Source organism: Gymnoscopelus braueri, assembly GCF_963280865.1.
Source record: "Gymnoscopelus braueri genome assembly, chromosome: 14".
Lineage (NCBI taxonomy): Eukaryota > Metazoa > Chordata > Actinopteri > Myctophiformes > Myctophidae > Gymnoscopelus > Gymnoscopelus braueri.
This window is the reverse complement of record NC_137619.1, coordinates 47,227,239-47,241,557: the sequence shown is the minus strand read 5'-3', so window position 1 is coordinate 47,241,557 and position 14,319 is coordinate 47,227,239. Positions and strand designations below refer to the sequence as shown.

At 43.2% G+C, this 14,319-nt stretch overlaps 1 protein-coding gene across 2 annotated transcripts in view; it reads left to right on the top strand.

Moving 5' to 3' along the window:
• Nucleotides 1-11,592, top strand: part of efemp1 (EGF containing fibulin extracellular matrix protein 1) — a 48,557-nt gene extending 36,965 nt beyond the window's left edge. The window contains exons 7-12 of one of the 2 annotated variants that reach the window (XR_013934479.1): nucleotides 114-233; nucleotides 1,298-1,423; nucleotides 4,257-4,383; nucleotides 5,353-5,545; nucleotides 7,359-10,694; nucleotides 11,296-11,592. Coding sequence is in view for 1 of the 2 variants with exons in the window: in XM_080450288.1 (XP_080306414.1) it covers nucleotides 114-233; nucleotides 1,298-1,423; nucleotides 4,257-4,383; nucleotides 5,353-5,545; nucleotides 7,359-7,520 (728 nt within the window). In the remaining variant the exon portion in view is untranslated. Of the gene's footprint in view, nucleotides 1-113; nucleotides 234-1,297; nucleotides 1,424-4,256; nucleotides 4,384-5,352; nucleotides 5,546-7,358 lie in introns of both variants that reach the window. The other variant, XM_080450288.1, reaches the window with a different exon arrangement.
• Nucleotides 11,593-14,319: the final 2,727 nt, after the last annotated feature.

Genomic DNA, 14,319 nt, shown 5'->3' with positions numbered 1-14,319 from the left:
GAATATTTTGGTGTTAGCTGGTTTCTGCCCGACGGCAACGAATATAGCTCAAATCTAAAATGACACAGATGCCTTCCCGGTTTTAATGGGTTAAGATCTCCCTCCTGTTGCAGATGTGAATGAGTGTGATGGCCAGAGCCCCTGTGAGCACCAGTGTTACAACCTGATGGGCTCCTTCCTCTGCCAGTGTGACCAGGGCTTTGAGCTGGCACCCGATGCCAAATCCTGCCAAGGTGAATTAACTAAGTACATTTACTCAAGTACTGTACTCAAGTACAGTTTTGAGGTATTTTTACTTTACTGTAGCATTTCCAATTTTCACTTTTACTCTACTCCGCTACATCTCAGAGGCAAATATTGTACTTTTACTCCACTACAATTATTTGAAAACTTGAGTTACTAGCTACTTTGTAGATTTTGATTATTATTACAAAACATACACCACCTCAGCCCTATATATATTTTGGCCATTTGGAAATAGCAGATCTACAAGCTCGCAACGCATTGTGAGCTTGTAGATCTGCTATTTTCAAAAGATTTTTTGTTAAACTTGTGAAATGGGACATTCTGCATAATGAGTATTTCTACATTGCAGTATTGATACTTTTACAACATTTTTGTACCTTTTCCACCACTGGAACACAAGCATGCATATCTACACACATGCACATACGTGCGTACAGTACATACTGTATGTACGCACGCACGCACATGAACGCACACACACAGCCACACACCAGACAAGCACACACACACACGCACGCACGCACGCACGCACGCACGCACGCACGCACGCACGCACGCACGCACGCACGCACGCACGCACGCACGCACGCACGCACGCACGCACGCACGCACACACACACACACACACACACACACACACACACACACACACACACACACACACACACACACACACACACACACACACACACACACACACAGTGTTTAGTCATTTTCATTTGCATATCTTACGAGATACATTGTGTTATATAATGTTTTCTATTTTTGTTAATGCATATTATTGTCTTGGACCCCAGGAAGACTAGTTGTCGCACACACGCACACGCACACACGCACACACACACACACACACACACACACACACACACACACACACACACACACACACACACACACACACACACACACACACACACACACACACACACATTTGTTGAATTGTTCATCTTGAGCTGCGCAACCCTCATTTTCTATGTGTTTGTGCATGCATGTTTTTTTCTTTTTATTTACGTGTGTGTGTGTGTGTTGTGTGTGTTTCCCATGCATTCAGACATTGATGAGTGCAGTTTCTCCAGCTACATGTGTCAGTACCAGTGCATCAACAGTCCAGGGAGTTACTCCTGTGAATGTCCAGACGGATACCAGCTGCAAGGAGCCAGGCTGCTGCTGTGTCAAGGTAACAACCATCTTTAACCCTTTAAGACCGGGAACGCATCTGTGTCATTTTAAGATTTCTTTGGCTATTTTTTGAAAAATTGTGAAAATGTGTGCAAATCTTTGAATATATGTTTGCTTTAAAAAAATAATAGAGCAAACATTATGAACCCAAATTGAACCTCTGATATAGAAACATATTTTGAAGACATTAACTGACCCGCATCTCAAAATATGTTGTTCCAGGGACCCCCCCCACAGAAACAAAGATTTGAGTTACAAATGTTCGCTTTAAAGTGTCTTGAAGTGTGAGCTTATATGAGCTTGTATATGAGGGTTAGAGAGAGGGAGAGCACAATTCTACAGATTTGACTAATAAAATAACTAGATTATTCCACTGATCTTCTGCTACCAACTATAGGCTGATGAAGGAATAACTCTCCAGTAACATTAACTCTCCAGTAATAGTGTCGTGGAATGAGGGCAAAGGTCAGGGCAAAACACATACTGTAACCCGGTGTGTTAACCCATTAAGACCTGAGGCCGATTCCAAGAATGTCTTCTATACAGTTGTCTGAAAAACAATATATTGCTATATTTATATATAATCTTTATTTCAGAGCCGTGGGTCCATATAAAAGAAGACAGCACATAATATAAAAAAGAGACAGCAGTATATAAATATATACAATACATATAAAACCCAAACAAAACAAAACAGACCATTCAAGCACACCCACCCCCCACCCCACCTCACTCACACATACACCAAATCAGTGATGCTCAAACCTTTTCATGTCAAGGACCCCCAAAATGATATGTATTTGGCCGCCGATCCTCATCTCAAAATATTTTGTTCCAGGGACCCCCCAGAAGCAAAGATTTGAGGTAAAAAGAAATCGTTTAAAAAAAAATATATGTTCAAAGATTTTCACACATTTTCACGATAAAATAAATATAGCAGATCTACAAGCTCATAGCGCGTCACTTCGTGCCGCGCTATGAGCTTGTAGATCTGCTATTTTTGAGTAAAATGACACAGATGCTTTCCCGCTTTGAGCGGGTTAAGCTATGAACCGCCTCTTGTGGATTGATGTGCTCGAGGATGGGTGTCTTGAAGTGGGAGTCATTTGAAGCTCCGTTGCGGCGTTTCTTTCAAAGGGTGGGTTTGTTCTGTTTCTCCTCTCTCTCATTGGTCAGGTGCAAAAAGGCTTTCACAAGCCCGGTGCCCATGATGAATCCAGCAGCTTGTTGTGTTGTGTTCGTGTGCTAGCGTGGGGGATGAATCCGGGTCGCTGTGCCAGAAATAGCCTCTGTGGTCTGGAGCGCGTTTGATGGGGTTGTTTTCATGGCCTGGGGGGAACTGCAGGGCGAGAGAGGTGCAGTTTAAGGTCTCTGTGCGGTCGTCGGATCAGGGGGCTTCCCCCTGGTATTCTCCCCCCGGGCCCGGGCCGCTACGACCCCGGCGTGCTTCCCCTGGGGTTCCTTAGCGTCTCGGTGGCAAGTGGTGGGAAAAGTACTCACGTCTTTTTACTCAGTAAAAGTATCAATACTGCAACTCTGTTACAAGTAAAAGTCTGGTGTTCAAAATTTGGTTGAGTAAAAGTACAAAAGTATTGGAATCAAAATGTACTTAAATGTACCAAAAGTGAAAGTATTGAAAGGTTTGAAAATAGCCTAGGTATAAAATAGGGCTAAAGTGGTTAATGTATGTTTTATAATGTAATAATTTACATCTGCGAAGTAACTAGTAACTAAAGTTTTCAAAGAATTGTAGTGGAGTAAAAGTACAATATTTGCCTCCGAGATGTAGTGGAGTAAAAGTAAAAGTATTGGAAATTGGAAATACTCAAGTAAAGTACAAATACCTCAAATTTGTACTGTACAGTACTTGAGTACATGTACTTAGTTACTTTCCACCACTGCTCGGTGGCCACTGGAAACGGAACATCCAAAACCTAACAGCATCGCTCCTGACGTTTATTCATCCTAATCTTATGGTTATCTTTCCACTGCGCTTATTTTTTTCTGAATGAAGCATGTGTCCGCCGGGTTTAACCCTTTAAAACCGAGAAAGCATCTGTGTTATTTTAGATTTATAAACTGTTAGGATTTAAAACAGTGCTTCTCAAAGTGGGGTCCGGGGACCCCCGGGGGTCCTTGAGGGGGCTCCCAGCAAAATGCGTTAATACAGCATCACAATTATTATTGTGATGCTGTATTGTATACGTTGGCTATTGAAAAATAGCAGATATACAAGCTCACAGTGCGTCCATCCGGGCCGCACTGCGAGCTTGTACATCTGCTATTTTTGAAAAATATTTTTGAATGTTTTTTTTTAGATATTTTTCTCTCCTGGATGTCCTTGGTACAAAACATTTTCAGATGGGGGTCCACGACCAAACTGTGTGTGTGTGTGTGTGTGTGTGTGTGTGTGTGTGTGTGTGTGTGTGTGTGTGTGAGTGTGTTTATGTATTTCTTTTTTGGGGGGGCTTTTTATGCCTTTATTTTAGAGAGGGATAGGGATAGTAAGCTGACAGGAAATGGGGAGAGAGATGGGAGGGTGACATGCAGCAAAGGTCGTCGGGAACGGGAGTCGAACCCGCGACACGCTGTCAGGCTGGCATTGCAGGCGTGTTTATGTATTTCTAACTAATTCATTCTCTCTCTCTCTCTCTCTCTCTCTCTCTCTCTCTCTCTCTCTCTCTCTCTCTCTCTCTCTCTCTCTCTCTCTCTCTCTCTCTCTCTCTCTCTCTCTCTCTCTCTCTCTCTCTCTCTCTCTCTCTCTCTCTCTCTCTCTCTCTCTCTCTCTCTCTCTCTCTCTCTCTCTCTCTCTCTCTCTCTCACTCATCTAGACATAAACGAGTGTGAATCAGGAAGCCACGAGTGCCGGGAAGACGAGATGTGTTGGAACTACTTCGGAGGGTACCGTTGTTACCCCAAAGACCCCTGCCAGGAGCCGTACATCAGAACCTCTGAAAAGTACGTTGGGTTTCTCTGCTATCATGGTTTGTGCTTCACACAGACCTTCTAGAGCAGTGCTTATTATCAGCTCAGGACCAGTGATGGAAGAAGTACTCACATGTTTTACTTAAAGGACGACCCATTTTCAACTTCATATAATTGGTCCTCACTAATACTCATGATAAAATGGTACTATTTTTTTCTACTCGGTCTGTGTCTCATAGGAGGGCTGTGGACGCTTCAGAAACCCGTCTACCAGTGAACATTTAAAACATTTTATTTAGATTTTTATTAACGCAAGAACAATGGCTTCTATTATTGCATTGCAGCTTTCCAGGAATACAAAGCCTGTAGTTTCTATTAGCTTGGATTCCCCATCGATGATGTCACTGGTAGACGAGATTCTGAACTGTCCACAGCCCTTTGAGACACAGACCGAGTAGAAAAAAAATTGTACCATTTTATCATGAGCATTACTGAGGACCAATTATATGAAGTTAGGTTGAAAATGGGTGAAGTCGTCCTTTAAGTAAAACTGTCATTACCCTATTGTAGAAATACTGCTATTGTAGAATAGCTTGCACAAATGTCACCCCCTGATTTACAACCATATCTCTATACCAGTGGTTCTCAAACTTTTTCATGTCATGGACCCCCAAAATGATATGTAATTTGGTTGCGGACCCCCATGTAAAAAATATCTTGTTCCAGGGACCACCCCAGAAGCAAAGATTTGAGTTACAAATGTTCGTTATTTGTTTTGAGAAATAGTATATTCAAAAATGTGCACAAATGTCAAAAATAGCAGATCTACAAGCTCCAAATAAACGGTTCAAGGAATCAAAAACAAGGAGGGTCGCACTCAGAAATAAAGGTCATATATATTATTTTTTTGGTGAAGTTGCCTTTGATGAAGGCCCTAATGTACACCTGTAAAAACCTGTGATGAGACAATAAAAAAACGGATTGTGATTGTGATCGTTACAGTCGCTGCATCTGCCGGTCTCAGACAGAGTGCCAGGGCCTCACGCCGTCCATCGTGTACAAATACATGAGCATCCAGTCGGAGCGCTCCGTGCCGGCGGACATCTTCCAGATCCAGGCCACCAACATCTACTCCAACACACACAACACCTTCAGGATCAAAGCTGGCAACGAAGCCGGGGAGTTCTTCCTCAGGGTGAGTGTCTGCCAGGTGGATAAAAGCAGTGGTGGTGGACGGTAACAAAGCACATTCACTTGAGTACTGTACTGTACAAGATGTTTTGTCCGCACCAAAGTTCGAATGAGTGTTCACACCAGCGCAAACGAACCATACTTTCCGGACAATACGCTCCAGGGTTCGTTTTAATCGCACTAAAACATCCAGGTGTGAAGGCACCCTTAGGCCCCATTCACACCCAAAGTTCGCTTAAAAGGTCCAAATCTTTACATAGTTGCATTATATGTATACAAATAACACGCGGGCGGACAGGCCGTTCATCTATTGACAGAACATTTCGAGGGAAAATCGCTCCACTGCCATGGAGTAGGCTACAATGGAGCAAGTCAGGCACCCTTCCTAAATTTGGTCCTCTGTAAAGTCCGATTGCGTTCACACCCGTAGCGAACCTGACCGTGGTTTGCTTGGAAACGGACCGAGTTCAGACTTTTCAGGCAGACCATAGTCCGCTTGTTTGATCCGCACCAGGGGTCGCATGCGCCTGCCCCTGCCCTATGTTCTGTGCGCTTTCCCTGTGGTGACTGTGACTGCTCTCTGAGCTGGTTTATTGTTGTTTGACTCTTCCGGGTTTCAGTGTGTGCTTGTGGTTAACTGTGTTTCGTGAAGTAAAGTCTTCGTAAACTGTCGTCCTGCGTGTCCTTTGAGTTCTGAGTTCCTGCATATGGGTCCTAAAACACCCGGGTTCCTGACAGAATGAAACAGCCATCATGGAAACTCCCAGCCAGAGAGAGCCTCTGTTCGAGACCCTTTTTTCCCCCCACCCTGTGTCCTTGAGTTCTCCGTTCCTGCTCCTGGGTGTGTCGACTTCTCCGTGGCCAGCAACACAACACCAAAGCCATCTACAAGCCTCACATCACCAAGTGACACCTTTCAACTGGTGAAAAACACTGCGTTATATTGCAACCAAGATCCGACACACTGAGAAATCGAGCATCGCGATAATTCAGGCAGTCACAGGAGTCAGGCTGTTCTTTTCCCCACACCCAGTCACCCACCAATCTTATTCGACTTATTAACAAGCTAACACATACTATATGCCCTCAATCCTAATAGTTCATTCCAGGTCCATCATGTCAGTGATCAAACTCCCTCCACCTCCCCAGCCTGTTTAGTTCTTCACTATGTCAGTATGTTAACTGTACAGCCTTCTGTGGATTGTATAATCTGTGTATTTAAGGTATGCCCCTGCAGGGCTCAGTGTTACGTATGTCCATGTAATTACTGTATCTTTAGGCTTCTCTTCAGATGGGTTAGTGACGTTAGATTCTGTGTCACGTTCGCTTTGCACAGATGATCTGCAGTATCATAGAAGCAGTGTTACACCACCAAATTGAGTGTAATATCATTGTAAAATCTTGACGAAAGTGTCTGACTGAATGTTAAAATTCTCAGTTGCCACAAGAGATTCCAGGCTGATTTCCATAGATGTCTTCAATGTAAGCATGTTGCACACTGAAAGCTATTTTAAGATGAAAGAGTATTTGCAGTGGTCAAACTAGCAATAGAATACAGAAGCATCTTCCATAAAACCCTAATGGTCTCGGATATCTCATAAAAGCAAAGGTTTTAAAGCCTCAATCTGTGATTTCGGTTGGCAGTATGTACTGTAGAACAGTAGGAACAGGGTGTGGCTCCATTCATGCCGTTTCACAAATGGCAGATCGGGACTTGGGACGACAAACTTCCAGTGGTGAGATTTTTTATTTAGCTTTAATTCCTATATATTCATTCATTTCTTTGTTTCTTCTTTGTGTCGTTTTTGTGTCCCCAGCGCTCCAGCAACGTGAGCGCCATGCTGGTGATGACCAAGCCCCTGACGGGCCCCAGGGAGCACGTGGTGGACCTGGAGATGGTCACGCACCACATGACCATGAACTACCGCTCCAGCTCGCTGCTGAGGCTCACCATCATAGTCGGACCCTACGCCTTCTGAGCAAGCTTCAGCCGCGGGGGGCCTACTGCGCCCACCCACCCACCCACCCCTCCAGCCCCCCCCCATCAGCAAAGCATAGCCCAGTCTACTGGTACACTGGTTTTCGCAACGTCAGGTCCGGAGACCACCGGGTGTCCAAATGAACCCTTATACAGTGTTCTTTAACCCTTTAAGACCGGGAAGCATCTGTGTCATTTATTTATTTATTTGGCTATTCAAAAATAGCAGATCTACAAGCTCATAGCACGGCACCGAGTGCCGCGCTATGATCTTGTAGATCTGCTATTTTTGAAAAATCTTGAAATTGTGTGCAAATATTTGAATATATATATATATATGTTTTAAAGCGAACATTTTTAACTCCGATCTGTGCTTCTGGGGGTCCCTGGAACAACATATTTTGAGATGGGGGTCCGCGGCCAAATACATATACATTTTGTGTGGTCCTTGACATGGAAACGTTGGAGCACCACTGATATAGCAACATGAGTTTTTTTTGTAGAACAACATGTAGAATATACATTCAAAGATTTGCACACATTTTCACGATTTTTTAAAAATAGCAGATCTACAAGCTCTCGGTGCCACTCGGCACTCGGTGCCACTATGAGCTTGTAGATCTGCTATTTTTGAATAGCCAAAGAAATCTAAAGTGACACAGATGCGTTCCCGGATTGAATGGGTTAACTCAGAATAACACTGAGCCTTTTACAGTGTAGATCGGGGGTCCCAGAGCAAAATTTACAATATAATTGGGTCCCGACTTTTTTTTTGCCTTTGTCTGTTTTGCACATTATGTGAAATTTGTCCTCTGCATTTTTTACCCATCCTATGAGCCGTTGGTTGTACTCTCTAGCCATTCAGCCATGGTCGCCTCAAAATCAATTATATCAAATCGGGGGTCCGTGGACTAATGCCTATCAAAGTCAAGGGGGGTCCTTGAAATTAGAATTTTTTTTAGAATCATTGAACTGAACTGTACTGGAACCCGCATTCTACACTGTTAAAGCCTGTTAATGTAGCGGTTCCTTGGACCGCCTCGTGGTCCCCTGAATCCGACGCTGAGAACCACTAGTGTTACTAGGACAGCAGATATCAGCCCGGCATACATAATGCAAAGCCCAATACTCTCTGCATCTGCACCTGCACCGCATATCCCCAACACAGCCTGGTCAAAGCTAGTCCACCACCAGCCACAGCCCTTCTAGGCTGTTTTCTCTGGCACGTCGCTAAGAAGCAGAGGAATGAAGCGTTTTACTGCAGCGAGGAAAAAGAAAAGTCCCTGTGAGTGTGTGTGTGTGTGTGTGTGTGTGTGGGTCCTGTATCTATGACTACACCTCACCTAACATTGTAATGGGGGAAAGTGCAGCACTTTTCCGGAGAAAAGGTTGAAAGGTTTGAAGTGCCTGCTGTGGTGCTGCGCGAAAGAAAGAAAAAAACTAAAGGTGAGGTGGAGTGAGGTGGCATTCAGGAAAAGAAGAGCTAAATTATTGGTAAATCCCCCCGCCCCCCCGCATGACTCTCAGAGTTATGGGGGCCTTGGCCCTAAAGCATAAATTGGGGGTCCTTGAAATGGAAGAACGTTTTGAGAATCACCGGTGTAGCGAACACGTACTCTGTGACAAATTCACTGTCTGTTAAACGCATCCGATTTTGTCCCCAAATCTGTTCTCATGTGCTCCCGTAGGTAAGCTCACTTTATCGCTGTCTTTGGATCCGCTCTTGCTTTTTTAACCTGGTGTCCACATCAACGATGCTCTCGGTCACTATTCCATGTTGGACCTGCGTTGAAAACACACACACATATATATATATAAGCTTTGCAGACTTTTGAAAGCGTAACTGTGTGCCAGAAGGTTTTGCAGGGGTCCTCTCTCCCATCCCTACAGTATGTATGTTTGCCTGTGTTTACCCTCATGAGTAATCATTTCCATAGTGGCCCAGGCAGGCAGGTTGAGAGAACAGTGTGGAGGTGTTACAGTCAGAGCCTCTGCCCAGTGAGAAATGCCCTTTGCCTGACCACAGCCGCACTGCCCGTAGACTCCGGTCTGCAGGAGTCGTGTACTGTGCATACATCTGAGGAAAATCTCTTGCCTGAATCCAGAGCTAACAAGTGTAGTGTGTGTGTGTGTGTGTGTGTGTGTGTGTGTATGTGTGTGTGTGTGTGTGTGTGTGTGTATGTGTTTGCGTGTGTGCGTGCGTGCGTGTGCGTGTGTGTGCTTGTGTGTGTGTGTGTGTGTGTGTGTGTTTGCGTGTGTGTGTGTGTGCGTCTGTGTGCGTCTGTGTGCATCTGTGTGTGTGTGTGTGTGTGCGCGGAAGACAGAGAGGCAAGGGAAAGAGTGAGAAAGAGTGAGTTCACAGCTCCAGGTCGTGTGGAAGTGGTTGAGCTGTTTATTGGTTTCTGTGATGCCATCCTGGTAACCCTCACTTATGAAGCTCTCCTGTGCTCCAGAGCTGCCCTCTAAAGTACTCCCCCCTGGCACGGAGGGACTCCAGAATCACACTCAGGAAATGATGGCATTCATAACACGTTGGCACATTTGGCATAATCCACTTCTCGCTGTTTGTTTAAGACCGGTTCGCTTGCTACTTGGTACCACGGTTAAGAGCTTTCTAATGTGGGCTCCAGTCGGTAAGTCACTCTGGCACCAGGCTGGCTTTGCGTGAGAGAGATAATTACAATGCACGGCCTTGTAGGTGGCTCATAGCATAAGACACAGGGGATTATTAAAGTGTTAATACAATGCCACCACACTCTTTGGTGGAACAAGAGAGCTTTCAGTACATGCTTTACCCTCCCCCGGCTGCTTTGGCTGCTTGATTGTTGCTGAAACATTTGTAGCACTGAAAAACCCCCGTATCGAAAAACCCGGTATATTCACCACTCTTCTCGCAGTACAGTTACGTTGTATCTTTGGTCAAACGGAATCACTAGCTTGTATACGTTTTTTTGTTTCTGTCGTTTCAGCACTGTAGCGTGCAATTAGCCCATTAAGACCTGAGGCCGATTCTACAAATGCCTTCTAAATCCGTAGTTCTCACACTTTTAAAGATGTTTTCAAAATGTTCAAAAATAGCAGATCTACAAGCTCGCAGCGCACAAAGTGGCGCGCTGTGAGCTTGTATCTGCTTTTCAATAGCCAACGCAAATATCTAAACACAGATGCTTTTCCGGTTTTTAACTCTCTCAGTGCCACGCCCCGAGATATCCCGAGTTTTTCCCGAGTACCCTCAGTGCCAGCACGAGAAATCCCGAGTTTTTACTTTTGACTGTGGTCGCGCTATTCTGTTTATTTTTCATGATCACTTTCGCTTCCTGACTCCTTCAGACTCATTGGGTTCCGGTTTCATGACGCAGATTCCGTTTCCGGTTCTAATTTTTTTCCCGCGGTCATTTTTGGCCAGAATAGGGAAAGTCACGGTTTTTCACACGGTATAAAAAACAAACAGAGAGGTCCACGTCTACTCTCTTTGGTCTGGGTGACGATCAGTCATCGTAGTCGTGTATCACATCGTAATTTAGCCCGATCAACGATTGTCAAAAATGTCAACATCCGGTTATGACCGGATGTGACGTGAGCCTGTTTGGGAGGGGGCGAATGAGCCAGCGAGATCATTAATGTGTCGATTTGTTGCTCTCTACTGGTAGAACTGTATTATGGGTTTAAAAACCCAATCAGATCATTTATTTGAATGAAAAATTACAAAATAAAAAAAAAATACGCAAATTGCTGGCACTGGGGGAGTACTTTATGAAAATACTCTTGGCACTGAGAGAGTTAATGGGTTAGGGATTCACATGAACTTAGAAGTGCCAATAGAAGTACATTATACACACCACACAGCAAATACTACACTTTTTTTTGTTTGTTTATCATTTTGTGCTGTCCAGACTGTTACAACTACTTACGACTTTATGAAATGTTCATTGAAATGCCTCGATGTTTGTTGTTTTGTTTTTTTTCTCCTCTATTTAAAATAGCCGATATATTTTTTCACATGTATCTTTTGATCGATTGTACTCTGAAGTGCAAAAGTTATATTGTTAAATAAAATATGATGGATAAATGGAGTGGGGTCTTGTGGTTTTCATTTGCAGCCGACGGGGAGCGGATATTGTCACTGATATTCAACTGGCCGAATGCGACCCTGGGAGCTTTCTATTTTCCAATCTAAAAAATATATAAAATAATTATTTGATGGTTGTACAATAACAATGGCACAGGTATGGCAAATTTGTGTATGTTCATAACCGTTAACCATAATTCCTTAACGGTTCATAATTAACCATTAACTGATGAGAACAAAGTGTTGGCTATACTATTTAGAATGGTGCTGTAGGACAGTGGTTCTCAAAGTGGGGCCTTGGGGGGGGGGGGGGGGGGGTTCCACGGGTTTTACGGAGGTAAAAGTATCAATACTGCAGTGCAGAAATACTCTGTTACAAGTAAAAATTCCGGAAATCTAAATTTACTTGAGTAAAAGTGCAAAAGTAGTGGCATCAAAATGTACTTAAAATATCATAAGTAGAACGTAGGCCTACTATATGCAGAATGTCCCAGTTCACAAGTTTTCAAATGTATAAAATGTATAAACAATCTTTCAAAAATAGCAGATCTACAAGCTCACAATGCGTCGCATCACATTGTGTGCTTGTAGATCGGCTATTTTCAAATAGCCTAAATGTAGTGGTTAATCCATGTTTTGTGATAATCAAAATCTATGAAGTAACTAGTAGCTAAAGTTGAAGTGGAGTAAAATATTTGCATCTGAGATGTAGTGGAGTATAGGTAAAAGTACTGAAAATTTGAAATACTCCAGTGAAGTAAAATATACCTCAAAATTGTACAGTACTTAAGTTAATGTACCTAGTTGCTTTACACCACTGTGTGTAAGCCCTGGTATGTAATGCTCTGTTGCCTTTTCCATGTGCATGGGACAAGGTGATGATTTCATGTGAATATAATGATGATAAATGCAGTGTACTGGATGTCACCGGTTCATATCTGTCTTGTTTACAGTGCAGCGCCCATGAGACGTTGAAGTCTGAAAGAAAGAAAACATAAATAAGGCATAATTCATTCCAAACCTAACCCGTAAAACGTATAACCTCTAAATGTCTAATTCTAACCCTAACCCCCCCAACCTGACTCCTTTCCTAAGTGTACTGTAAGCCTATAACTCCACAAAACTTTTCTGTTGCCATGAAACAACCATTTCTTTTTGCAAGAACCCCGGAAAATTGTCCTCACAAATGTTGTGGTGACATTTGGCACTCACAAGTGTAGTAATACAAGTGCACACACACACACACACACACACGCACACGCACACACGCACACACGCACACACACACGCACACAAACACATTAGAATCAGAAATGGGCTGGGGCTGGGACTTTACGGTAAGATGTTACTCAATCATTGTGTTGTGCAGGGCTTTTAGGCAGAGCCATGTTTGGGACAAGTATGATGATACACGATGTGTCACGGTTCCCCCTGAGCCCCCACACAGCAAACCGGCTCCCCTGTGCATTGGACCACGCTTATTTCTGCTGCGTGTGCACTGCAGTGTGCACGCCTTGTGGTGGAAGAAGTATTCAGATTCTTTTTCTTTTTTTCCCTCTACTTAAAAGGTAGGGTAAGTGATATTACAAAAAGTGTTTTTGTTAAAGCAGCACTACTGTATGTAACTTTCCTCTTCTACCCCGGATTTGAACCCAGTTTGTGCTGATTTTTCATTTTACCATTGAGGTAATAGAGTTTGCCTACTTGCTAGGGGGATACATTGAATCTTGGCCATCAGGTCAAAATTCGTGTCAGATCCTGTGTCTAGGTGAGACATGACCTTTGACACAATCTAAATGTCTCAATAGAAGAGCAGGCAGACAAAATACAACCACTCCAAGTTAGTATCAACAAACTTAAATTATATTCATTTAAAAAGTGACATATTGGTGCTTTAAGTAAAAGTACAGTTGTTGTACTCTGTTACAAGTAAAAGTCTGTATTGAAAATGTTACTTGAGTAAAAGTACAAGAGTATTGGCATCAACATGTATGTAAAGTACCAACAGTACTCATGTACTGTACACATCTTTCTGAAGATATTTTCTTAATTTTTTTTAATTCAACGTTGTTTTCAAAAATAGCAGATCTACACTTTAGTGAACATGTAGGTCTGCTATTTTGGAATAGCTGAAGTATAAATAGGGGTTTTTCTAATACAAATCTGCAAAGTAACCAGTAACTTTAGTTTTCAAATAATTGTAGTGGAGTAAAAAGTATTATAAATATTTGCCTCTGAGATACCTCAAAGTTGTACCTAAGTACAGAACTTGAGTAAATGTACTCCTCCCAGCAGAAGACACTAGTTACCCATGAGCCTCTTGCCCTAGACTCTCACAGGTCTTGAGAACTAAAACTCTCTCATATCTGCTTATTGAGTAATGAGTAATTTTCCACAGGGGAGAGAGAGGAGAGACGTTATTAAACATCATTTGCCAAACTTGTAGCGTTTTCATTAATCATTGTTAGCTTTATTAAACCGATCAAAGACAATCGCTCACAGTCAAAGAGAAGGAAAACTTTGATCCGTTTAAATAAGAGTCACCTTTTATCATTTCATTTCATTCCCACATCGCAGCGCTGCGGTGTTGGACCAGTGGTTCTCAACCTGTGGGTCGGGACCCGCAGGGGGGTCCCCACATGATTTTGGAGGGGGTCCCCAGATGACAGTAAAGTGACAATTTAAGGACTTTTGAGACCTTTTACCAAACAATATATACAAACTGGTCAAA